The 27,242-nt window shown below is 46.1% G+C and overlaps 2 protein-coding genes across 6 annotated transcripts; one reads left to right on the forward strand and one right to left on the reverse strand.

The window, feature by feature from the left end:
- Window positions 1–4,185: 4,185 nt before the first annotated feature.
- LOC115550531 (calcium-independent phospholipase A2-gamma) lies at window positions 4,186–25,394 on the reverse strand. Of its 5 annotated transcripts, none has more exons than XM_030365642.1 (10): window positions 25,301–25,394; window positions 22,336–23,437; window positions 21,064–21,213; window positions 20,448–20,599; window positions 19,683–19,777; window positions 18,326–18,497; window positions 17,581–17,638; window positions 16,782–16,976; window positions 7,907–8,102; window positions 4,186–6,100 (listed from the first exon to the last, which is right to left on the reverse strand). In XM_030365642.1, the coding sequence occupies exons 2-10, from the start codon at window positions 23,251–23,253 to the stop codon at window positions 5,817–5,819; spliced, it is 2,220 nt and encodes a 739-aa protein (XP_030221502.1). In that variant the 5' UTR covers window positions 23,254–23,437; window positions 25,301–25,394; the 3' UTR covers window positions 4,186–5,816. The 5 variants fall into 5 exon arrangements, with proteins under 5 accessions (XP_030221502.1, XP_030221500.1, XP_030221498.1 ...); XM_030365640.1 differs by lacking the exon at window positions 25,301–25,394 and adding an exon at window positions 24,008–24,189; XM_030365638.1 differs by lacking the exon at window positions 25,301–25,394 and adding an exon at window positions 24,008–24,182 and having other exon boundaries at window positions 22,336–23,607.
- Window positions 24,687–27,195, forward strand: dnajb9a (DnaJ heat shock protein family (Hsp40) member B9a). Its single transcript, XM_030365643.1, has 3 exons — window positions 24,687–24,843; window positions 25,396–25,617; window positions 25,853–27,195. Exons 2-3 carry the CDS (start codon window positions 25,401–25,403, stop codon window positions 26,284–26,286), a joined length of 651 nt encoding a protein of 216 aa, XP_030221503.1. The 5' UTR covers window positions 24,687–24,843; window positions 25,396–25,400; the 3' UTR covers window positions 26,287–27,195.
- Window positions 27,196–27,242: the final 47 nt, after the last annotated feature.

Genomic DNA, 27,242 nt, shown 5'->3' on the forward strand with positions numbered 1-27,242 from the left:
TGCATCAGCATCGTAGGCGCACGCCCAATTGCGCGCGGCCGCCACCACAGCGCCGCTTCCACTGAATGGTGGCCCGGAGGCACTGATTAGTGACAGCGACGACGTGTTATTATTCTCTCTCTCTCTCTCTCTCTCTCTCTCTCTCTCTCTCTCTCTCTCTCTCTCTCTCTCTCTCTCTCTTTTCTCTTCTCTCTCTCTCTCTCTCTCTCTCTCTCTCTCTCTCTCTCTCTCTCTCTCTCTCTCTCTCTCTCTCTCTCTCTCTCTCTCTCTCTCTCTCCAGATATGATCAAATTATGTGTTTCACTGCATCCTGCAATACACAGATGGACGACATTAAAGTGATTGGTGTAACGAGTTTATTTCTAACTAGAGATTATGCATCAATAAATAGTTCCTAGATGAAGGGTCATCGTGATCGCCCCCCTCCTCCCTGGCTTCATGCACTCAATGTAGGCGACAGTATAAACACGCAAAGCCTCACACACACTCGCGCGCACATGCAAGCACTTCCACACGCGCTCGCTCAATCGCGTGCACACGCGTGGATGAAAACGTTAATTGTTGAAGCATTACCATCATCACCCTACACACAGTGCAAACTGCTCTCCAGATGTGCGAGGGCTTTCTAGTGGCTCTTTGGCATTTGCATGCTCTGATGCTCTCCACATCTACACCCGAGGAGGAGGACTGCGGCTAGAACCACAGAGCACAGCAGCATGCAGCCAATGGGATCAGCCAAGCTCTGGTGGTGCAGGCCGTGTGAAAAAAGGACATCTCCTTTCAATTCACCTCGAGGAAGCCAACCACCAGGCGAGCTCTCTGCACGCTAGACAGGTACACAAACATAAATTCGGCATCACGTAACGTTATGGCAATTAAAGGACGCCACCTGCGAACAGAGAGCCTGACACGTTCGCAGCAGGTGACTCGCTTGATGTCCGGGTTGCGCTCGGGTCGACGGTGGGTGAGCTCCCCCATTCACCCTGAAAGAGCGTCCGTCCAGCGTCCACAATCTGGCCCGCTCAGAGGAACCGACAGGCTGCCTGTTGTACAGTGTACCAATTCAATATTTGACTTATCCCTCAGCAGCTCCCATCGTTCCATATTGGAGAGCAAGTCAGCCAGAGCAATACCAAGGTTTAAAAATAACCCCACCGTTTTATTGAAGTGTTAAGCCTGGGTTTGTGGTAGGCCTATTAAGCGTGTGCTGAAAACACCACACCAGCGTTCCGTTATCTGGTCCAACCACAAGTCTTATTATAATTATTGTATTTCAAAAGGCTACTTTTATTTATGACTTTGACACTAAACATGACCAAAGGGAGAACATGAGAGAGAGAGAGAGAGAGAGAGAGAGAGAGAGAGAGAGAGAGAGAGAGAGAGAGAGAGAGAGAGAGAGAGAGAGAGAGAGAGAGAGAGAGAGAGAGAGGGGAGGGGAGGGGACAGACAGACAGACAGACAGAGGGAGTGATTGAGGGAGAGAGAGGGGGACAGACAGAAAGACAGACAGCGAGAGGGATAGAGAGAGGGAAGGGGGACAGACAGACAGAGAGAGAGGGAGAGAGAGAGAGGGGAGGGGGACAGACAGACAGAGAAAGGGGAGGGGGACAGACATAATCAGAGGGACGGAGAGAGAGAGAGGCAAGAATGACATTCAAAAAGGTCATTCTCAAACTAGGACCCGCCATACCACATGCACGCTGCCCCTTGCCAGCTCCCTGATAAACCAAATTTGCTCTCATTATAAACTGGTGGGGGGGGGGGGGGGGTTGGGACCAGTGCCTACGTCAACAGTGCCACACAGGAAAAGCGCTGTCATATCCCCACCTCTCCTCGCAGAACCATTACCGATATGTCGGTATGTGTGCTGTTTTGAATCCTATTTAAATATTCACTTAATTTTCCTTCACGCATATTATGTGTAATATACTCTCTGGGATTTCCATTAGTTCGGGAATATAACAGCAGCAGGTTGTGTTATAAGTAAGCCTCAGGCTGCGAAGCAAATCTAGTTTTGGTTGATGTTGAAATGCAAATCCTTCCATCGTTGGCATTGTCTTTCCTCTCGTTGATATCTTGCTCATGGGCTTGGTTAACGAGGAGACTGCATGCAGGAGCCAATTAGAGCTTGGAGTTATCAATTAGAGTTTTCAATGGCATACCAAAATATGATGATATGTTATTAAACAGCTCAAGTGCATGCAGGACAAACTAGCAATAATAAATCCCTTGGCTGATGTTTGATGGATTAACCATGTTCACCAAAAACCATCAAGCCCAGGATTACTATTTAAAAAAGAAAAAAAAAAATATATATATACAGCACATGCACATATTACCAGCATTACCTAAAACACAGATACTCCAAACACCAGTTTATAGACTTTGATCAATCAAGTGTTAAACCACAACCAGCAGAATGCCGTTTCAAGAATTACCTTGTCATTTTCCATTTGTTTGTTACAAGATTCATGTATCTGATTGTTTAAACATCAAGTATGTTATTCTGTGAATGGCGTGTCTCAACTGTCTCCCGGAGTGGGAATAGAATAGCAAACATCTCAGGAATGAAGAAACAGCAGATGAAGGCATACAGAAGCACGCAAGAGGGATAATGGACGCATGAAAGACACTAATATATATGCAAACTCGAGAGGCTCAGACTATGGTGTAAATAAGAATCAAATTACTGTTGGCGGCACCAGAGTCCATTGTGTTTACATCAGAATCAGGCCCCATCTCCCCTCATAGCCAGCGGGGTGATTGCATTAGGACCTCTCTATATTGAGTGGGAACAGCCTTTCCCGGCTGGATAACCTTGTTAGTGAAGGCACACACGATGACAGGGGTCTATCGAGTACAGGGACAATGGCCATTGGACGTTGCTCAATGTACGTCCCCGTCAATACACTGAAGTTTGTGCTATGCTAGTGTTGATCAGGGCTTGTTAGCATAAAGCTAAGGACGGTAAGCAGCATATGAGAGGAGGTTGAGGCATCTCTTCTTGACTTCCCGTGTTCAATTGTTTTAGTGCATATTTAAAACCACTGAGAGCTGAGCACATAGCTTTTCCTGAAACTAGTACCTTGTTTCATTGGGATAAGATATTACATGAAAATAAATAAGAGACAAGGTGGAGGCTATGATGGAGATGGGTCGATAGGGAATATTCTGATCCATAACTATTTGTGAACACAGAGAAGATAATAAAACCAATTGATGATGTAATATAAAAAAACCACATCCTGCACAACTACTGTAGTGTTCACCCTGTGATGCTGATCGATACGGGCGAGGGACGCGTGTTGTAATGAGCAGTAGTAATTGTTCCCCGTATAACTCCTGCTGCTGCTGCCGCTGACCACCGGGTATCGATGTCCGCTGCCGTGTGCCATTGTGCAGCCATTGCTGTGTTCCCTTGCATGGAGGCGAGGTGGCTGGGAGCTTGTGCCACTGACGGCTGTTTATGCTGCAGGGGAATGTGATCCATCACCGCTCCTTCGGTCATTTATCTATTTTCTCTCTCTGCTCCTTCGCCCTCTCTCTCTCCCTTCTAACCCTCATTCTCTCTCCCTCTCCCTTCTTCCAACTATCTCTGTCTCACTTTCTTCTCCCGTCTAGCTCTCTCCATTCTCCCCCTCTACTCTCTCCATTCGCCCCATCTCTCTCCCTTCTCACTATCACTCTTTCCCTTCTCCTCACTATCTCTCCCTCCATTCGCCCCCCTCTCCCTTCTCCCCACTATCTCTCTCTCTCCTCCCAGGCTTTTGGCTCTTCCTCCACTGATGTCTGCCAAGTATCTTTGAACGACCCTGCATCTTAACTGTCCACTTATTAACAAAACACACACTGCAACACATATACACACTGTCCATCTCAACTAGACCAGGGCCTTGAACCAGGGTTGAGGGTTCAATTCCCACTGGGCCAAACCCTACGGTCAGAATAGAATGTTTCAACACACTTGCGGGCGCGCGCACACACACACACACAAACACAGACACACACACACACACACAGTAAACATATTGTTATCCCTGTTGCTGAGAAATAATGAAGCAGAGTTCAAGGTAACAACAGCCTCCCGTACTTGCCTAATGAGCCTGAGTTTCCCTAAGCCATGGAAAACAGACGCTTTTCTGCGATAGCGCCCGTGTAATCACACGTCATTAGGAAGAGACACAGTGAGGTTCAGCGGAAAGATTTTAATTAAACACACTCCAAACACTCCTTGCACAGGGATCAATGGGGAAAACGGCTAGATGCAACAACAAATCAGCACTTGTCTATCTATCCATTTCAGCTTAGGTCCGTTTGCAGTGATCATGACTCCATCACACGTCCTTCTGTTGCACTCAAGTCAGACGGGTTAAATGGGGCAACAGACCTGGGGTTTAACAGCAACAGCACACTTGGTAAAAGGGATCCACAGTTAATCCTTTAAATCTGTAATTATATTTTACAGTGCAACCATCGTTAAATAAAGAGAAACTACATTTGAAACAAGCGTAAGGAATCTTATTTTGTTACCAGAATTACACAATGCACATCTACAATAGTTACAACTTCCTTTGGGATAGATTGTCTAACATAGATTTTAAAAGTGTTACATTGGAGTGACGGCATTCCTTGTTACTTCAATATTAAACTACATGGACCTGCTGAGAGCCGTTCTACTGGACCTTTGGTACGGTAAGATACCCTTAATAAAATGGAGTAGGCATGAGTGAGGTTAGCGTCAATTATCAATAAAATCCAAAAAAAAAGGTTAAAAGTGTTCCATTAAAAACACACTGCAAATCTCTAGAAACCACTCATCACGTCACATTGTTTCTTCCAGTGGTCATTGGTAGGCAGTTTTGTTTAGGAGTACCACACAAGACAATATAACGAAATCACATAAATGTCCTATTATTATCTTTTCATATCGACTTATAAATAAAATCATTCTTTATGCAGATATACATGTATATACATATTTTTTCTTCAATGCCAACCAAAAGTTAATAAGTGCTGAACAGTGTTGGGCGAAACTGGTCGTAGCTGCTCTCTGTCAGCAGAAGGGCTGTATGTTTTCTACAGTTGCTCTGCTATGTATTGCATGACAAGCGTTAATGCAGGGAGGTGCGCTTCCAGCAAGCACGCCGAGTGCATTAAGCTGCTGAAGCAAAGCATGCACTAATACTTAGATCAATTGTCAAGTAAAGTGGTATGAAAGAGGTTTGCTTTTTTTTTATGTATCATTTACAATACATATCTTAAAAATAAGATGAAATACTATCTTGTACTTATGATATACAGCACCAGGAGTTAATGCCACTGTTGTTGATGAACTCTTGTTGGGCCTTCCAGTCATGATTCCCTATAGGCTGTGTGCCACCCAGCCTCATCAAGGGACACCCAGTGCCCTCCATTCCTCCGTCTCTAATCAAAGAGGGGCCCAATCACCTGGGGACGGTTGAGTAGTGCTCCAGAAAAACACCTCCCACCTGTCCCGGAGGTACATTGGTGGGTTCAGCCTGGTGGGAGATGCTTTTCGGCTGAGGTACGATGAGGAGTTTGTTGAGGTATGGAGGGGTGGCGGTCCACGTTGACGTCCCGCACATCCTGAGCGGCCATCTTGGTGCTTCTTCTCCATTATAACAACCATCACAACAACAACAACAACAACAACAGTTTGCTTGGGTTACGCTCAATAACCACCTCGATTATCTTCCTCAAGAAGTACCAAGATGGCGGCCCGGCCCGGAATGTGCCGGAACGTGCTTTTTTTTCCCCGGGACCCCTCAGATGAGCACACCCGCTCGGACCCCCTGCTACGAGCGCTTGGCCCTGGACAGGGAGCGCAGGCCGCCGTGCATGTCGGCCCTCAGCCCCGCCCACTCCGTCAGCCGCTGGGCGGAGCCCTTGTCCCGGGTCAGGATGGCGGCGGCCCTCTTCATCTTCTCCTCGTTGCGGCCCAGGTAGCGCTGGGCCTCGGCCTGCAGCAGGTTCAGCTTCTCCTGCCGGCTCTCGTCCAGCGGGATCTCCTCGCTCATGTACGGGTTGAAGCGGAAGTAGGTCCCGGTGGGGAGGAGGGCGTCCAGCATGGTGTGGACCTCTGTGTGTGTGTGTGTGTGTGTGTGTGTGTGTGTGTGTGTGTGTGTGTGTGTGTGTGTGTGTGTGTGTGTATATATATGTGTATGTGTGTGTGTGTGTGTGTGTGGAGGAGGGGAGGGGAGGGGAGGGGAGGGGAGGTATGATGAGAAAGAGCACAGGCATGTATATGAGGTTTGCACATCAGCGCATAAATACATGCCTAATACAGCCTGCCGTGTACAAACACAACGCAAACAGAGATTACAGTCACAGTCAGTGGAGCGCACAACGCCATAACAATACGTCAGCCGTTTCTGACAGCTAAACATGCGAACGCAAAAAACAAATGTTTTGGGGCGGCTCAGGAAATGTGTGTGTGCCAAAATCAAGGTTATTCAAAGTGCACTGGTACCGAGATGTTTATATTTTCTTCCTGGGAGGGAAAAACGCTGTCAAGTGCGATTCAAAGAGATCTGCGATACGATAAAATATGTATTGTTTTGAAAACAAAGCGCATGAGGGAGAATAAGTGAGGAGATGGGCTTGAGGCGCACAGAGCAGCAGATGTGAGCGTTGCTGCTCTCACAGCACTCTGAAGTGAGGGGCGGTTCAGGAGGCCAGACGATTCAAATCAAACTGTCTGGCCACTGGGTTCAGCAAAACCTGGCAGGTCACCACTGAATAAAACATTGGCTCAAATCTCCTTTTCTTCTAATGACGTGGCAAGTTATACAATTAACAAGAAAAGTGCAGACAATAGTGAAAAGCCTTCTCCAAAATCAATGGATGTCGGAAATGCGATGGTTGCATCCAATTAGGGTTGTTGAAGGTTGTTTCCGCCTCCTCAACACTGGGTGGAAGGAATGGACAATCACAGCCTGAGTCAGAGTTATGGACTGTGGGATTGGGTGTTTTATTTGTGCAGTGGGTGTAGGCAGCGGTTATGGGTCACAAATGGGTTTTTGCTGGGGTTGTTTTGCACACTGCAATGCATTTGATTGGACCTTTACTGGGTTTGCCTGCCCTATAGGAAAACCCAATATTAAATAAAGCAATTATATAAAAAACTGAATACACAAAAAATCGATTATATTCCAACAATGTCAGATCAATGGTTATTAATTAGAAAAATAAGGAAATGTTAACCATCTTATAGTTTTGATTTATTTTGATTATGGGTGTAAGGACCTCAAATTTATATTAATATTATAACACAACATTTGTCTTCATCTCTTTGCACCACACCTCTGCCCTGGCTGCTGTTGTGCGTGCGGTACACTACACACCCTGAAGGGAGCACGCGTACGATTAACAGCTGGGACAGAGGTTTACGGGCAGAGGGCGAAAAATGGGTGATGAACACTCCACTAATCTGCTCTCTCTAAATAACAAGAGGCCCAATCCCAGAGCTTTAATCCCAAAAACCGGGGGGGGGGGGGGCCTCCAAAACCCCTGCATCTGGGTCACACCCCGCCGCCGCCACCACAGGGACGTGTTCCCTCGCCAAAACTAGGGAAGTGCAGAGGTGCCCCCTGCCCTGAGGTGATAAGTAGACCCACCATCCACCGGCGCCCGGCTTGTGATGAGGCAGGACCCCCCCCCCCCCCCCCAAAGTCGGCCTGTGCCAGCGGAGCGGTCGGCCGGCCGACGATACGGCGAGTTGAAAACACCCCAGCCTTTGCTTTGAATGTGACACTCCGCGGGGGGAGGGTAAAGAAAAGGATGTGTTTGTTGATCTGTCTCTTGGCCTGTTTTGAAGGGTGTCGTTTTGTTTTTGCTAGGGCTAGCGGCGGTGGCGCTGGTTGCCAAATCGGTGACGGCGACCTACCTTCCGTGTCGGTGGCGCTGCTGATGACGTTCACCAGCTTGGTCTTGAGGCTGGTGTGGGTGGCGCTGTGCTTGCCCGGGGTGGCGAAGCGGCCCGTGCCAAGCGACACCACGCACTCCAGGGGCGTGCCCGGCCACAGGCACTGGCACTCGTGGATGGCCAACGCCGTGGGGTTGTTGATCAGCAGACCCCCGTCCTGTGTGAACGAGAGAACAACAAAAGAAGCCACACGAAGAAGGAGAACATGAGAACATGAGAGAGACCGAGAACATGAGAGAGACCGAGACGGAGAGAGACCGACTGTTGTTACAGCTTCTCTTTCACCGATTTTGTCCAAACTAGACATCACCACATCACACTAAACTCACTCCTTCATTAAAAACAAGACAAGGGCTTCCTTTTTTTAATATCCCACTTATGCACACGTCGATGGAACAAATGGGCCGCGGATCACCGAGGCTTTGTGGACAAAGCGGCCGCGAGGTACAGAAGAACCCGGAACCCGTCGCCTTGATGTTCCCGTGCCGACCCGGGGCGCTTTGATGCGAAGCGGCTGCCAAGGAGATATGTTTGCTATAGATCCATAGTCTCTCGCCCAAAGGCACCAGGGGAGGGGAGAGAGAGCGTAGGGAAGCTGTGGGGAGCGTTGAATAGGCATGAGGGTTCAAGTGCGGAAGGGGATGGGGCGGTTGGGGTGGCGGCTGGCAGCCGGATCAAACACACACTGGCTGGGGGGGGGGGGAGGTGCAGCCTGATTAAAGAGGCCAGGCTTGGGATGTGGGGGACGGGGGGGGGGACGGGGGGGACGGATGGGTGGGGGAGGAGCCCCAGGGTGTCTAGCATCTTGAGACGTTGTAGGCAGGGGAACAAGGTGCTTGCTTGTGCGATTGCTTTTGAAGCTATGCGATCGTACATCTCTGTCCATCTGTAACACTGTATGTCTGTATGACTGTATGTATGTATGACTGTATGTATGTATGTATGTATGGATGTATGGATGTATGGATGTATGTATGTATGTATGTTTGTATGACTGTATGTATGTATGACTGTATGTATGTATGTATGTATGTATGACTGTATGTATGTATGACTGTATGTATGTATGACTGTATGTATGTATGACTGTATGTATGTATGACTGTATGTATGTATGTATGTATGTATGACTGTATGTATGTATGTGTGTATGTATGTATGTATGTATGTATGTATGATTAAGGATGTAGGAGGCACAGACAAATAATGCGAAGGGGAGGGGGGGGGGGGGGGGGGGGGGGGGCTGCATCCCATCCCTCCTGCTAATGCCTGAGCAGCGTGGCATAAATAAGATTTCTCCCAGTACAAATCAATGTCGAGGGCACGTGACCTGACAGGGAATGGAAGGGCTGCCCAGCGAGAAGAAGCTCCGTTCATCACCCGGCCCGCTGGACTGGCGAGGAACTTCGTTATCGCCCCAGGCTCCAAAAGAAAAGAAGGAAGAAAAACAATATCTATCTATATCTATATATATAGATATAGATATGGCAACTGGAGGTGGTCAGCAGATTGGCGCATCAGCACAAAGCAAACACTCCCCATTCATACAGGAGAATTCACAGGCGATGCCCATCGGATGATCTTTTGTTGTTGTTTTTGAATACACAGGAATAGAAAGGAGACGACGGGGAATGGAGTCCATCAATGTAGCAGAATGAGACAATGGCTTTGAGAAATCCCGCGTGATTACGCAACAGCCAATCCTTGCCGTTCTCGTGGCGTTTTGAAATAAGGGATTGGAGCGGGGAATGATCCTTTTTATTATGATGCACTGGATGAGTCGTTTTTATATGCAATCCAAATCCCTCTCAGACCCCTCTGGTCTCTCCGACTGGGGCATGAGTCACACATCAGCCCCAGCCCCGTCCCAAAGCACCCCCCCCCCCCCCCCCCCCAGAACCGCTGACATGGAAGTTTGTGTGTCCGTAAAGCAAGGCACTATGCGGCAGCAGGGGCTTTTGGCAGAGAAGGAAATGAACCACGGAAAGAAAAAAATGTGGGAATTAAAAGTGTTCCCAAAGTAAAAGTATCACAGAGGCCGTCTCACTTTGCCCAGCTCCCGGCGACCCCATCTGGAAACCAAACAGCTCAGCAGGTTTCCTCACAGCCCGCCAGCAAGGCTCAATTTTGCGAAACTCGGGTGGCAAGTGGTAGCACTGCTCTGAGTCAAGTTGTGGCCAGAGGCCACTCTGTATGGACACAATAGTCTCCATTGAAAAGAAGCAGGGAAAACATTTGCGCTCAGTCATGGACTCGAAACACCTGCTCCTGCAGTTCGGACCTTATATCAGGGTCCCAAGAAAAGTCGGTTCAAGGCACTGGGTCCTGAGGGCTTCATAACCACTCAAAATGAATCCATGGTCAATGATTCAGATGATAATTTCTCATCCTTTATCTATTTTCACAGCCAGCTGTAATGGGCATGGATCCTTGAGGGAGAGAGAGAGATGCTCATTCCCCAGTCAGATTGCTTGGCAAGATGCTAAAGCTCACCAATCTTTTTGCAAAAGCTCTTTTGAGGCCGCTTGTTTTATGATCAACTAATGATCCGCTTCAAACCAAATGCAAAAGCCTTGCACACAGAAATGAGCTGGCCATCAACCCTGATCGCACAAAGAATACCTCCCTTATTGAAGGTATACGGCAGCATTTGGCCACACCACATGCTTCTCGTTAATCTCTTCTAACCCACCCGTTATCAGTGCTCTATCGGAGGGATACCGCCTACACAAGTGTAGTCAACCGACTTTGGAGGAGTCTAAAGATAGAATGAAAATGCACTTTTGGATTAAAGCCTTGAATGGCCGTGTGTGTGTGTGTGTGTGTGTGTGTGTGTGTGTGTGTGTGTGTGTGTGTGTGTGTGTGTGTGTGTGTGTGTGTGTGTGTGTGTGTGTATATATATATATACATATATATATATATGCGTGTATATATTTGACAGGACCAAAAGAATGTAACGAGTGGCGGGATACAGTATTAAGTCATGTGGACGCGTGTCTTCTCTCAAGCACCCAAAGCAATCCAGAGACTATCTGGGAATCAGGAAGTCTCCAGGCTTAACACAAGAGGGGCAGGATAATGTAGTGGCGTTGGACCCAGCCCCGAAAGTCTGAACCCGTCGTGGAGGGGCCATCATCCTTGAGCGAGCTTACTCGCTCCCTGCTCATTCATGCTGTTCAATGTGAATCGTTTTTGGAGAAAATCCTGAATCTCCTAAAAAAAATGATCAACTGAAGCCAGTCCTGAGGGGAAGGACGCAGAAAGACTCATGGCCATCTGCTTCAATAATGTAAAGGATGGCTGTTCTGTGAGGCGCTGGCATCCTGCCCCTGGTAGAGTAATGATTCTCAATAGACCCGACTCTCTGCTGCTTGCAGTCCTCTCCCGCTCCAGGGACTGGCGGATGACTCGCAAATCACCCCCTCTCATTTTCATATGCCTTGATTGTTAATTAGTTCTCAACTAATTAGGGCTTTTGGCACATGTGAGATCGAATTTCCCTTTCCCTAACCTTAAATGATGAAAGTTAATTGATATATATTTTTTATAGAGAAGAGAACCGAAAAAATACTCCATTCCGATGATAAACGGGGGAGATAAAATTATGGAAAGCGTGATTTAACAGGTTTCCTATATTGCTTCTTTTCATCTCTTAAACCACCATTAACTTCAGGGCCGCTCATCATCCTGCTCAGTTTAATCCGTCTGGGGGGGGGGGGGGGGGTTCAATGATTTGAATAGGAAATAGGTGCTATCGGCAGGATCGGCAGAAGTCATTTCATGCTCGAGTGTGTGTCATCTTCCATTAGCGGGGGGCAAACTTCTACCTCTCCGTCCTGCGTGCACTGCGTGCGCTGTGTGCCATCGTTCCCGTCTAGCCCATGGCAATGCTTCAGTGCTGCTTTGTGGGACGACCCTGATGAGCCACAGAGAGCCCCCCCTCTCTTGTCTAATCGAGTAGCATATGAGGGTGCGCTTCTCTTTCTAGACGCGTTTAACAGGCGTTTCACCTCACTGCCTCAATCAGCGGCTGTAGCATCAGTGTGAATCGACAGATTTCATATTAGGACCGCCTAGCTCCGCTTGGTTTCGGAGGATCGTCTTTGGTCGCGAGGGCTGCTCGGGGTACAAAAATAACATCAATATTCACGATTCAACGACTTGTCTCACAGGGACCAAAATAGTTTGATTTACGATGGTTTACTCCCATAGAATACCAAACCTCGTTCTCTGATGTCATTCTATCCAGGTCCATCCATGTTTTGGCTACAACATACAAGCATTCCTCACCACATTTTTCAAGGCAGTCATGGAAACAAAAATGTCCTCCGTACCACAAAGGGTGTTATTGTCATCGGTGGGGACAGGAATGGCATTCGCATTGAGTGAGATGAGCCGTCCATCAGGCGTGGCCCAGGTCGTGTCAGAGGTCTCCATGCTATATTATGTAATTATGCCGACCAGCTCCTTCTTCCTCCTTTGCGTTCTGCAGGTCTCAGGGGGTCAGTACGAGGTTCAAGTCTTTTCTTTCCCCAGGAAGTCACCACAGAGGAGGGACCCATCTGTGTGTGGGACAGAGAGCTGGGCAACTCTGCCCTGGGGCACGCGGAGAGACGATTGAGATATATTGTCTGACACTGCCCTCCGCTAAACACTCTGTGTGTGTGTGTGTGTGTGTGTGTGTGTGTGTGTGTGTGTGTGTGTGTGTGTGTGTGTGTGTGTGTGTGTGTGTGTGTGTGTGTGTGTGTGTGTGTGTGTGTGTGTGTTCTCCTACAACCGAATATTGAAACACTGAATCATCCCCGACTGTTGTGACCCACAAGACTTAGTGGTGGGACAGCGACCGTGTGTGACCCCCACCCCCCACACACACACACACACACACACACACACACACACACACACACACACACACACACACACCACCACCCCCCCCCCCCCCCCCCCCCAAGGCTATACAAACACATTTAACCACCTCCTGGTACAATAAGAAGCATATTCTTCCTGCCCATCATCATAAGCACACTAATAGTGTGATGGGGAGCTCATTTCCCTAGGCGTGCATGGGAGAAGTGGGGGAAGGCTTCGCATGCATATCAATGCGTTGGTATGCTGTGAGCGACTGAGCGTGCCCGGGGATTTGCAATGGTCCCAATATAAAGATTTACTCAAGGAAATCTCATTTGTAAGCCGGTGCAATGAGCGGCTTGTTACGCACCAAGTCTGCTGGGGAGGAAGCACCGGAGGAGGCCGAAGGGGTGAGAGGCCGAGAGAGAGAGAGAACCGGCCCGGGCTTTACAAGGCAGCCAGTCAGCGGGTCGGTCAGACAGTCAGTCAATGTAATCAGTGAACTGGCCTGATTCTCAAGTGTACCCGCACAATCAAGTAGCTTGTGTGCATGCGTTGTGTTTGAAGGAAGACAAGAGAAAGCAGTGAGTGCATTGACGAGATTGTGTGTCAGGATTCAGGGAAGGAGAGGGAGAGGGGATGGAGGGGGGGGGGGACCTTGAGTCTGCCTGGAAGCCTGATGCTGTATTGGGCGGTACTGAGAGGCTCTTAGCACCTGACTCAGGAGGAGCCATCCGGGATGAGGAAGGTGAGTGAAAGCTCAGACTTATAGAGCTCCTTTTGCCTGAGGCATCTGTCCTCACTCTCATCTCCACTCCGAGAGAGTAAGAGTATGTGTGTGTGTGTGTGTGTGTGTGCGTGTGTGTGTGTGTGTGCGTGTCTACATCACACACTACGTGACAACTACTGGCAAACACACTGTATGGCCATTCAAATAAAGAGACAAAGAGTCAAGTCAAGTCAGTCATTTGTATTTGTATAGCCCTAAATCAGTTACAGTCTCAAAGGGCTTTCGTGTGGTGAAATTAAAAAGCTATCAAAGGGATCCCTCCTACTGCTTTCATATGAAGTCTCTGGAGTTTCCACCCTTCAAATGCAGTGCAACTTTCGTGTCTTTTCCTTTGACGTTTAATTCCCGGTGACAGATATAAGTGTTTTCCGGTGGTTTTGTGGCAGCCTTTCATGGGCTGTTCAGTTGGAGGGGGCCATGTTTGCTCTCTCTCTCTCTCTCTCTCTCTCTCTCTCTCTCTCTCTCTCTCTCTCTCTCTCTCTCTCTCTCTCTCTCTCTCTCTCTCTCTCTCTCTCTCTCTCTCTCTCTCTCTCTCTCTCTCTCTCTCTCTCTCTCTCTCTCTCTCTCTCTCTGAGCTGCTTCTAGGGATGTGGTGGTAATGGTGTTTGGTGGTGTTGGGGGGGAAGCAAAGATCCCAGGGTTCTGATCAAAAGCTGGCAGAGTCGGGGCATGAACCACCCTCCCATTCCTCCCGGTCGCATGGGGAGGTGCCATGGTAACTGGGCATGGAGAACCGGCCTCTCCTCGCCATTCAACGCATGCGAGGAGGAGGGTCTCATGTATCGGTGGTCTACAGCGCAGAGATAACAAAGGGGGTCTTAATGTGGAACATGCTCCTCCCGCTCTTCTCCAGCTCTGGTGGGTATTCTAGTATTTCTTTTTTTTTTTTCTTTTTTCTGCCGCCTCGCGCAACAGCACTCTATCTTGGTTACGGTGGCCAGTGTCAGGGTGCGATTATGCAATGCCTTCACTGCTTCAAAGCACCCAACTCCCCTTCCTCCCCTTCTCACTCGCCAGTTGCTATTTCTTCCCCCGCCCTCCCCCCCTCCCCGTCCTCTCCATATTACCACCGTCCTAATCTACATTTCTGGCACCCCTCGAGTTTCCGTCGATGTAAGAAAACCTGGCAGAATTTGCGGCAACATTAACAAACAATCCAAACTTTCTTTGAAACCCGCTTGTGAATTCCGGCATTCGCTCAGCACATGGTGAGCCCTCTCTCATTCACGTTGCCTACAAAAGGATTATTGTGTGGGGTTTGGGGGTGGAGGGGGGAGGGTGGGTGGGGGGGGGAGGGGATGCCGAGCAGAATACTGTGTGGGTGTCGGTGGAAAAAGGGCAAGATGACTCCTTTGCCTGAGAATCCTGACAACACACAGAGGACATGCTATTCTCTGATGTCGACGCCTGGGTCCGGCGTGTCCAAACTGCTCCAGGGCGGAGAGCCTGATAACTATGACGTCTGTCTGGTGGGCCACTCAGAAGCTGGTCCCCCTCACTCTGTGAGGTTTCAGGAAGCGTTGACTGGATGCATTTGCGTCAGGCTTCAAGTGCTCAATTCGGAAATAATATCATGTTGGGATTTGGACTGCCCGCCCTCATTTCAAATATATCATTTTGGCAAAGAATACATTTGAAGGAAAATACAATTGGGAAATGTATAATTTCAGTTTTCCACAAACAGCTTTGCAATTGTTGGGGTGACACTGCAATAGATACAATATATAAATAAAAGTTGTCATCATGCATGAACTGAAGCCATATAATTATTTATTTTTTACCTAAATCAAACATATGTTTGTCAACACGTTTAACACGTAAACCTAATAAGGGTATTTATTTCAAGGTTCATAATCCAATTACAATCCAATTACAACGTTCGCCTGTAATGATTAAACGCGATAGCGCTTGCGATAGCAATGCGAGCTGAACAAATAGCAGCGAGGAGTTAATTTATGCGTCTTGAAGAACCGAGAGACGTGTGAGATGGCACGCTGAGGAAATCTCTCACGGTACGTGTGCAGGGTGTTTTTTTTTTCCTCATCAAATCAGCCAGTCTCTTTCATTCTGCCTCCCCTTCCTCCGACTGCCCTTCCCACTCCCCTACACACCTAACACGACTTCCAATTAAGACCGGGGAGGGGGGCCTGTCTGTCTGCATGGGACCTTTTCCTCTTTGATGTGCAACACCTCAGTTTCCTTTGGTCCCACCTGAGCCTAGGTGCCACCTACGTGCGTGTATTGCTACCCCACTATTACCCGTGATTTCGTCTGTGTGCTCTGACTTGCGCTCTCCATGTCAAAGCTCACAAGGCAGGTCGAATGAAGGTTACATCACAGTGCGATGAGAAGCAAGGGGGGGGATTCCAGCTCTCCCGATCTGAGACGGTGAGCCATCACGGGAGCGATCCGGGCTGAAGCCATTGATCCAGAGACAATCGCTAAGGATGTATTAGGGAGGGGATGGGTGCGGGAGTTGTTGTTATGGCAGAGCGGCTAATGCATGTGTGTTCAGATATGTGAGTTAAGTGCATCACGCTCCGCCTCCATCACTCACTCAGGCCGGCCGAAATGTGACTGCCTGGAAGGCGATGCTGACAGCCCATAAAAACAAACCCAGCCAATAATTCTTAATTCTGCTGATCAGGGTTCAGATTCATTAGGCTTACCTAGTCTACTGGTGCTAGGCTAATGGGGGGTTCGATAAAGTAAAGAAGCGAACACCCTTCATTATCTTGAGCGACTAAAACATGATTAATCTAAAAGACCCAAGATAATATATGGCTTAAGGTACTCAGGGCTCTCTCTTATGTTACCATTAATAGCTATGAAGAAATACTGCAAGGCTTGAAATATTTATGTAAATGCACTGCTTGCGAAACCATTAAACAGGGAGTGAGGATATTCAGTAATAACTAAGGATGGGTATTTTCAATACCATTAACAACAGCACTACCTGGGATTCCGTTCGATACCAAATCAATACTCGCGTCGGTGCCTTACCTGAGTGTAAACGCATTGGGGGTTCATCCAAAATTCATAGACCCGTATCAAAGTGCTCATCTTATCTTTCGTTAGGTTTCATGATTTATACACGGCCTATATATACACACTGAAATATACATACCGACGACCACGGCTACATCAGTTCCATTGCACATCTAAGCCATGAGTGTACGAAACACGAGGTAGCATTACCTGGTGGAGGTCAGGTCCCAGGGCGAACTCCTGGAAGTATCCGGGGGCCGCTGAGGAGGCCCTGAGAGCCTGCCAGAGCTGGTGCTGGCAGCCCCCCAGGTAGTGGGAGCGGACCCCTGGCATCAGGTTGTAGTTCCTGAACACATAGGCCTTCAGAGGAGTGCCTTGGTTCACTATGGCGCTCACTGCTGACACCTGCAGGAGAAGAACCGTCACAATGTGTAATTTATACATATATATATATTTATAAATATATATATAATTACAATTTGTACATTTGGGAGGCATCTACTAATGACCGGATTAGGATTAAAAATGCTAGTCGTCCACATTTCCATTATAATGGATTTGAAAAAAGAACGGAAGAAAATGGGAAATGTACGTAATCCAGACACAAAACAGAAAATGTTAACTAAATTTCCTTAGCAGGACATATCTATGCTAGCAGAACCTTCATGTGATGAAGTTGACATCAGTATGAAGTTATTTTCTTTCACTAATTAGTTTTAGTGCCTGTTTGTGGAGGAGATAATGCCAATATGGAATTTTACCAGCTCAACTATTTCATTTTTCCCTGAGCCAGAATGGATTTTCAAAACCGTCTCCCAGTTTTTATGGCACCTGTCTCACAGTGAAAGTCATGAGGAGGAGACGTGCGTATAAAACTTTATTATTACCCCGAAAGGGGCCCAGCCGGCAGCTTCTCCCACCCTCATTATAAACATAGTGGGATACAGCGCTCAGTGGTCTGAACAGGACGAGATGGGAGAACGGGCCCATGCTTTCAACTAATGCTCACCTTGGGGCATTTTGCGTTTCTGGAGGTTTCCACCAGAAGATCAGAGCCAATCTTCTCTCTGTGGAAAAAATAACAGGAGTTGATGGGTCTTTTGATGCGTCTGTTAAGTAAACACAATCAGGTCTAAATCTGTCTCCTTTGCCCCAAGATGGTTATAATAGTATACTCAGAACTACAAACAGAAATTAATTATCCAGCAGAACAATTGGATACATTGCGTGAAACATAAGTTTAATTTAAAAACCTTTTTCATTAAACCGTGTTTGTGTATGTTACTGGAAATTAATTGAAATGCAACAATAATGATGGCGGACATGAGGTACTTTTATTCCCATTTCCTTGTGGTAAGTCAGTACATTCCACACTCCTGCCATGAGAAAAGCTGGGAGCTCTCGTCGTCACACTAACCATTATCTATAAAGAATCACGAGCCCAGGGGAGGCAACCTTTAGTGTCTATGGTCCTCGCCTCTGGAACCGAGTCTGCTCAGGGATTGAGGGCATCCATCATGGGTCGATAAAAAGTCTAAAAACTAAAACCTACCCCTTTAGTTTAGCCCTCTCCTCTATTGTATATTGTGTCAGCAGTTTTGGTCCAATCTCGCTCTTAAATGCCTCTCTGTGATTCTGATATTCTATTCATATATTTTGAACAAATTTCATTTGTTTACTGGTATGCTGTTGTTTCCTTTGCTAAGCAGCTTGACTTGACGGTCATCTCCCACTATGGGACCACGGAAACCTACTTGAGGATCTTCTCCCAGGGCTCGCTGTCGTAGAAGGCGTGGTTCCAGCCCATCTTTACCGTGCCCACGAGGCGGTTCTGCTTGAAGACGTCGGAGCCCAGTTTCCTGTACATGTCTTCACACTCGCTGAGGGGGTACTGGAAAATACCCAGCATGAATCCCAATATAGCACCTGGGGAGGAGCACACAGACACATAGAAGCTGTCATGGCGTCTGGGCGATACGAATACAAAACAAGATACAAAAATCAAAAAATAAGCATATAAATCTATAAATGAATTTTGAACACCATTGGATAGCGGATTCTGCTCACACCACTCCATGGTAGAAACATAAGACAAGATCTCAATTTTTTCACTTAGTAACACATATAAATCGAATTTGTTAAGCGTACTCTTATTATAAACTATTATTGGCCAGAGCTCAAGGCTACATCTGACCTAGTGAGGGAGAGAGTTGGGGGAAGCCAAGCGACTGATGAATAATATGCTTAGGGTGACGTTGGTGTGAAATGGTCCATGTAATGCAATTTTAATGTGATTAGCATTGGTCTCACAGAGACCATATACATACAGCGATGCATTGATTTGTGATGATTGTGCATGATTTGAAATGGGGGTGCACTTGATGATAAGATAATAGTTCACTGGTCTAAACTTGTTGTGAGAAGCTCTGATAGTTCAGAGGTACTAAGTCTGAATCCCAATGTTCAGAATCTACCTATTACTACACCTAATCTCTCAAAGACATATATCTAAACATGTACTTGGATTGCCCTTTGATAAAAGTGCTTGCTAAAATGACTAATACACCATAACTAGCTCATAACGTGAGCTTCAATTGCCTCTAGTTCTGCAAGAGTATGAATAAATCTATTCATTTTTGAGAGAAGATAAAGGAAACCAATAAAGTTGAAGTAGAAGAAACAAAAGGTGTTTAAGGGGTGGAGTATGGCCCACTATTTCCCCCTTGTGGCTGATTTGAATGGGAAAACCATTTGGATTATGAGAGACAGGCAACAGTCATTACAAGAAAAGTTGGTTATATTTAGCAAAGCATTTATAATACAGCTCCTACCAATTATAATAGCAAAAGTGAAAAATAACCAAAATAAACATTGCATTTCTCCAAAATAAACAACCCCAGAAAATAGCACATTTGCCATGCACACAAACATTATACTGTGCATATCAGCAACCATCAGAGGGTCCAGATGGGACTGTTAAAGCCAGATGTAGGAAAGAAGTAAATGGGTCAGACCAGCAAATGTTGAGCTCTGATAATCCACGACCCACAGTGCAGACACTTCAATTTACAGTACACATAACCGGGGCGGGAGCCGGGAGGACATATTTACCTGTACTGACACCACAGATGTAATCGAACAGTTGGTAAATGGGTTTGCCCGTCTGGGCTTCCAGTTTGTGTAGAGTCTGAAGGGCAAGAAGCCCTCTGAAAAGGTTTAAAAGGAAACATAAAAAGAGAGACACACAGACGGACAGATACAGAGAGAAAGAACAAAACAAGGCAAGTGAATAAGAAATCTCTGAATATTTAAGGAGGTTCAAAATTAAGCTTCAGGCTCAAATGGTGAAAGTACTTTTAGATTGGGTGCGTTGGGTCGCTTGGACCATAAGTACTCATACTGTCTTTTGTATAAAGCAGTCCACTCAGGATAAGCCTCCAGCAAATGGCAGGGTACATGGCTGGGCGTACGGGCATAAAAACATGTATTTGAGTTCAGAAATGAAGGCAGACGTTGCCATTTAGATTCCAATGGTTTTAGAACATGAAAAAAGCCTTCATCGAATGGACGCGCTTCAAGAGGTCAGGATCAATAGACAAAGTTGAAAGTGTTTGAACCGCAGGGAACCACTGAGGCTTTAAGCATATCATATCATAACCTCTTAACAAGGACAGTGTGAATGGTTGCTAGGTGACATAAAATCAAGATTTTCTAGAGTTCAATACAGACGTTGAAATAGTACATATCAGATTTCTTTGGCAACCAGCATCCGCGTACAGTAAACCAAAACAATAATAAACAAAACAACGCGCAATCCGTAACCGAGCGCCGTGCCGTGTTCGGGCTGTGCATTATCCAAGCATGGAGGCTTCCTACCGTAACCCTCCTCCGTCTATGGACAGCAGCCGTATGCCGCGACCTTTGACCGGGTCATGGTAGCCCACCAGGGACAGGGCCTCCCTCACGGCCGCCCTCAGGCCGGGGTCGCTGGCCTGCCGCAGACGCAGCAGGCAGGAGACCACCCTTTCCTGCAGGAGTAGCACACAGAAGACACGCTGTCGGATAGAAACCCACCTGCAGTGGCCCACCACGACACCACACTAACAGAGCCTGCTCAGGGTGGAATGCACAATAGTCTGGCTTGAAGAGAAGAAGGGGGTCATGGGGTTGAACTGTGCAGGTGAAGCCATATGATGCACAGGTATGAGTTTTGATCTGACATGCTGGCCAATACTTTGGTCAGCAGCGTTCAAGATCAAACTGTAAATGTGTCTGTACACCACCATAGGCATACTGAAAGCATGCCTAGGCAACAAAGCATGCCTAAGCAACAGAAGACAGTCAGTATTAAACAAGACATAACAGGTACAAGAAATGAGGCAGTTATTTTTATAGAGACAAGCTTGAGTCATAAAAAGTAACTTGTTTGTCCGACTGAATGGCCATTCAATGTGACTCAGGTAGTTTAGTAAGATTAGTATTTCAGGCCAACCTTCACGGCCACACCACGGGTATCTGGGAACTCCAGGAGGTGGTAGCTGAGGTCTTCCACCCTGTTGATGTAGACCCGGACATCGGAGGCCCTGTGGAGGGCCTGGACCAGCGCCCGGGTACGATTGTCTATGCTCAACCTCGCAATGATCTACAAGAGGGGATAAGATTTCAAGATTCACAACTCCGTAATCGTATGAGGTGGAGAAAGGGATCAATAGAATATGCAATGACGATGGACAGACAGACAGACTGATATTACAAACCAATTGTTGGTGCAGAGCAATGGTTGAACTATAGGGAAAACTACTTAGCCTTGTTAGCTTAGCCTTTGTCCATAGTTTGTATAGTCCTCCTTACAAAGTATGTTGGTACGAGGCTTAACATTTAAACAAAATGTTTCCACTCCACCACATATAACCTGAAGCCTGCCTCAGGTTAATAAACAGATAGCAAACATGTCTAATTTAACATGTCCTTATTTTACATGGAAATGTCATTACTGAAGTAACAAGAAAAGCTCTGAATGGCATTATGTCTTGTCTCTAAGAGGCATACATATCTTAAAGTCCCATATTACATTGAAATATTATTGATTAAAATAGCATTACTATTCACAACAACAATTCTGAAGTTCTTTCCAGTAAAGCTATTTTTTGCAGTATGTTTTCCCAGAAGCCCGCAGCCAGCCCACTTATGGACGTTACATAGGATCACAGGGGCTCAGGTGACTGGGTCTGACCACTGCAGTTCTCCGCCACCCATGTGGGAATCATATTTCATTCAAGGAACAGAGAATATAGGCCTATCTTAACAACTCTGGTGTCAACAAGTAGAGCCAAGCCAGAGATGATCCAGCATAACTTTTGATTACATATTAACTAGCCTACGAGTCCTATAGATTAGGCACAGAACTAAACAAGACATAACAGGTACAAGAAATGAGGCAGTGAACATACAGACAAGGTTGAGTAAAAGAAAACAACTCATCTTTTGTCCCAATGAATTGCCATTCAAAGCAGCACAGGTACTTTAGTAAAGTTATTACAGTTAGATTAGGTAGTTATTGTGCTCTCACACACACAGCTGTGGTTATTGTGGTATTAGGTGGGGTCAGTGATGCGTTTGGTTTTACATTCCTATTCACTCTGACCTAGTGAATAGGAATGAACAAATGAATGAATGAAACCCGTAATTGTATCAGTGTTCCAATTCCTAGTGTCTGACTAGGCTAATTAACACATTCTGGTTCCAAGTGAAGGTGTAGGCCTACCTTTTCCCTTTGAAGAAGAAGCCTCTTGGCTCTTTCCTCTGTTGCATTCATCTCCTTGGTCACAGCGGCAACGGTCGGTTTAGGTTGTACGTCCTCCACCTTCGCCTGCACCACCTCAGCACTTTTAGGTTCCACCGCCCTGAACTTGGGGACCAAAGGCCTAATGTAGTTTCCCACGAATGCCTGGACAGTTGGTGCAGAGTAGGACAGGTAGTGTCCGAAACCCTTCTTTTGTGTGGATGGGGAACTCGTAGCAGTGGACTCTAAACCTTTATTATTGGACACTGGTGTGAGACTACTGCTCTTTCGGCCCTGAACGGAGGTAGAGGCCTTTTCCTGAGTGGTAGTGGTGCTGCCAAAGTAATTGTTGACATGATTGGCCAGGTAACTGTAAGTCTCATCCAAACTGACTGAGAAGGTGCTGGGATGGAAGAGCTGTGGTGGGGCCGTGGCCTTGGACACAGTTGTGTTCTTGGTCCCTTTGTCGTTCACTTGGCCCTCATTTCCTTCCTGCTTCTTTACAACCCCAGTGCTATAAGCAGCAGTGACAACATTTCCCGGGCTTTTCTCTTGAAGGTCAAGCTCTCTTGGGACTGTGGCGCTAACCGTTGCCTGGACATCGTCTTGGGAGGGGACAGAAGTATCGTTTGAAGCTTCTTCTACTATTGGAGGCGTCTGTGTTGTAGAATTGAGGGCAGTAGCAGCAGTGGAAACGGAATGAACATGGGAGGGAGCGGGAGGGAGAGGGGAGATTCTGCCCTGGTCGGTTTTTGCGGTTTCCGTCACCCCGCTCTCCTTAACCTCTTTGCCCGCTTGGGAAGCGGCAGGTTTGAGCCGGGCTATTTTAGACTTGAGTTCCGTGTGGGTCCCGCTCACAGCCTTGGAGACGGTGTCCAGCGTGCTCCGGATGCGAGACATGTGTTGGCTGAAACCGGGAAACCAACGAGAAGTGGAGGTGTTCAAGCACAGCCTGCTGGTGTGGAGTCTAGCTCTGCAGAGCCATCCTTTACGTCCCCAGCTCCGAGTGGTCAAGGGGCTCTTCCAGCTGAGGCAACCAAACTTGCGGTTGACGGACGGACGGACATGGAGTCTGCAGTGGCCGCTGCGTAAAGGAAACAATGCAAGTGATGCCGCAGGTGTCTGCCACACGTGGACAGCTTTGCCGACTTTCAACACCAAGGTATCTGGAGGCCATCTAGGAGCCATATCGTTTTCCCCTTCAGGTGACAGGTGACAAGCCTTCACTGAATCCAATTGACCATTCTGTCTAAGCTGTTGATGAACAACAGAAAAGTATGACATGCATGAATGAGAGACAAAAACAAACAAACATGGAAAAAACATGACACATAAACTCAGAGCCAGCGTCTGGTCAATGGCTATTAATTGTAGGAAACGGATAGTTCTACAAACAACAACAAAAAAAGTAGTGCATGCTAGAATAAAAGAAGACAGCATATGAAACGGACAAAACACAAGACCTCAAGAACTGATAGTGAAAAGATCATACATATATACATATATAGCTATTCATCTTCCTACCTTGTGCTGACAGAGACTAAAACATTTTTCATATCTAACGTTACAGTCCCGGATTACACAGCGTATCGCAAGCAGGCTAACGTACCTAGCTAACATTTAACGGGGCAGAAACAATACAAAACATACCTACCAGCGTATGAAAAGGCTGCCAATATTACGTATTTGTGTTATTATGTCGCTAGCCAAAAGAGATACTATGACCGCAGCCGAATAGGGCTTCAAGTTCACAAAAAAGGAGGAGGTATCTTAATTTGACGCTATCTCTGACGAATGACGTGAGCACAACATCAGACATCAGAAAAACAATGGTCACGTGATTTCGTGCTTGAGCTCCTATTGGATGCCTAAATGGGTACATGCAATGCCGCGTTCTTATTGGTCACGGTCGTGCTGGTTAACTGTTGTTAAGTTCAGCGCCGTTAGGTTGAATGGAGTTGAGTGAAGTGCGAAGTGGTAAACAACGCTTGGAAATTTGGAAGTGAAAAAACTTGGGAGTTTACGCATCAATGTGGTTATTTGGTAACGATAAAGGTAAAGCGATGCAGAGAGCAAGCTTTCATGGAAGGGGGAGAGGTGGTAGGACTGGTATTCATCACTTGAAATCTTTCTTTTTCATATAATGGTCTATTTATCCATCGATCAATTCCCTTTATTCTTTAATCGATATATCCCAAGTCCAGACTCGATTTTAGTATTGACAGTTTAACAAGTTTGCAGACGTCCGCCTCCACTAGAGGGCAGCAGAGACGTCCACCTCCACTAGAGGGCAGCAGACGTCTGGCTTAAAAGCCCTGCTATGGAGGTGAAGAAGAGAAGAAAACGCGTCCCTCATCCACAATCCTCAATTTTCATCTTTCTTGTCTGATCTGTGATGTTTCTTATTTGACCAAGGGTCCATTAGACACATATACGCGGATTAACACGAGACATTTGAGATTTATTTACAATCATTCGGTGCCTAGAAAGGTGGGTAATTTCACAAAATGTTATACAATCGTGTAGAAATATTATATTTAATGTAACGTTATAATCTGACATCCACATACAAGGCTACCTGTACCGTGGAGTGTTATTGAGGAATAAACATCTTAATGACACAAATAATAATAATCTGGTGCGTTGAACCGCAACAAGCCATCTCTTGAATACATTGTTTTGAAGTAATAAACATCTCAGGATGAATTATCATCGGATTTTCTCTCAAATGTCCCAAAGTTGCCTGCATGATGCAACATTGCATTGGATAATTAGTAAAAGAAGGATATACTATGAAGTAGATGATGTGTATCTAGACAAGAACCAACAAAGTCATGCTTAAGTATAATTCTGTTACTGGATGTATATTTGATTCTGCGGTAGCACTGCATGTACATCACCTGCCTTCATAGCATTCATATGAACTAAAGTCATTGTTCACACTCACAGATGTGTCCTTAGTTAACGTTACTGTTATTCCAGCCGATCACAGAGCACGACCCTCTGTTCACGCTGCCACTAACAACGTTTTGTCCCACACAGAAACCATGGCGAATGCACAGTCAGCTTTAACGTTTGCTATCTGTGTCTTTATGATAACCGAGTTGATCCTTGCCAAAAAGGATTACTATGATATTCTCGGCGTGCCTAAAGAAGCCACTGAGCGTCAGATAAAGAAGGCTTTCCACAAGCTCGCTATGAGGTATCACCCAGATAAGAACAAGAGTCCAGATGCTGAGATGAAGTTCAGAGAGATTGCTGAAGGTATGGACATTATTTTCCTCCACCTAAATCTAAATACAACACAACGTTTAAATTATTGTTATGTTATTTAAGTGTATTTTATTTTATTTTATTGTCTGACAATGTTTATATGTGAAGCACTTTGAGTCTGCCTTGTGCATGAAGAGTGCTATATAAATAAAGTTGCCTTGCCTTGCCTATTGAAAACGTTTGGATTGTACTTTTTTTCTAACCCTTTTATTTTTTGGATAAACAGCCTATGAAACCTTATCAGATGAGAAGAGGAGAAGAGAGTATGACCAGGTTGGACATAACGCATACTTCAACAGAGAGACCCAGGGAAGAAAGAGGCAGAACGTCCACCAGCCTTTCAACTTCAACTTGGACGACATGTTCAAGGACTTTGACATCCACAGCCAGAACAGGCATGCCCGGCATCGGAGAAACTTTGAGGAGCACTTCAGGTCCCACCAGGAGCTCCACAGTAAACACAAGAGACATGTCCAGGGGTCTTTTGGAGCGGGGGTCTTCGATGACGTTTTTGAGGACATGGAGAGAATGTTCACCTTCAAAAAGCAAGCCAAGCAAAGTGACAGTGGGTTTCAGAGTGCGTCAAAACAGCATTGTAGAACAGTGACCCAGAGAAGAGGAAATATGGTGACCACTTACACAGACTGTACTGGGTCTTAATACAGTGTATCAAACTGAACTTTATTGATGATTAACCTGTCCGAGGTTTGGTCGTCTGTCTGTTGACCAAAAACTGTTTCCTTCAGTTGCTGTATTATGTTTAACCTCAGAATGGAGACATGACACATACACTGTATACCCAGTTAAATATGCTCTTACAGATGGTAGTTAACTGTCAGTAAATGTTATCTCCATGTATTTTATAAGGACAGGTCAAGTAAGTTATTTCGATATATTTAAAAAAAGCTGATGCTGGGAAAGCATCTGTAATGCAGCGGTGATAGTATTTTTGTGAGCACTTTTTAATGGCTGGATGTGAAAGCGATCTTAAGAAAAGAGATGAGCTTTATATTTCCAGAGAAAAACCCTGATATTGGTTGAATACCTCCACTCACTACAGCTACCACTTCTAGTCATTCTTTGTACAGTGTGTGTTCTTTGTGTCCGGCATTGTTTTCTATTGTGTTCCTCTGCAGAAGGCAGAGGAACACAAGGCAGACAACAATAGCCAAAAGTGCTATTTTGCTTATTATTGTGCGCTGGGGAACAATGTAAACAAAGGTCTGCTGCTCTGCATGTTTGCCCTTTTCCTGTTGTTGACTGGTGTCTTTACCACTTATTTTGTGTAATTCGATACTACATTCAATATATTTAAAAGATGTGGTTTGATTTTACTATTTGGAAGCCAAGCTGACCTGTAGTTTCCATCAGGTGGCCTTATGGAATCGTCACGCAGGACAAGCATGTTTAACTGACGCCTAGTAACAAACATGTCTATAATCCTAATGTCTTGAATAATGTATTGTATAATACATATAGCACTTTCATTTCTGTATATATAATATTCGAATCTTGAATGTATGTTTTACATTATGAATGTTTTGAAAAATAAAAGGTTTCAATTCAGAATTCAATTCTTTGATATTATTTTGTGGAAGTGGATCATAGTAACAGGC

This window comes from Gadus morhua, chromosome 9 (genome assembly GCF_902167405.1).
Source record: "Gadus morhua chromosome 9, gadMor3.0, whole genome shotgun sequence".
NCBI classification, from domain to species: Eukaryota; Metazoa; Chordata; class Actinopteri; order Gadiformes; family Gadidae; genus Gadus; species Gadus morhua.

Coding starts and splice junctions, on each gene's coding strand:
- dnajb9a (XM_030365643.1), top strand. CDS start 25,401: ATGGCGAATGCACAGTCAGCTTTAACGTTTGCTATCTGTGTCTTTATG. Junction 25,618..25,852: donor GTTCAGAGAGATTGCTGAAG/GTATGGACATTA, acceptor TTGGATAAACAG/CCTATGAAACCTTATCAGAT.
- LOC115550531 (XM_030365638.1), bottom strand. CDS start 23,541: ATGGCTCCTAGATGGCCTCCAGATACCTTGGTGTTGAAAGTCGGCAAA. Junction 21,214..22,335: donor TTCTTCTTCAAAGGGAAAAG/GTAGGCCTACAC, acceptor CCCCTCTTGTAG/ATCATTGCGAGGTTGAGCAT. Junction 20,600..21,063: donor CCCGTGGTGTGGCCGTGAAG/GTTGGCCTGAAA, acceptor CTACTCCTGCAG/GAAAGGGTGGTCTCCTGCCT.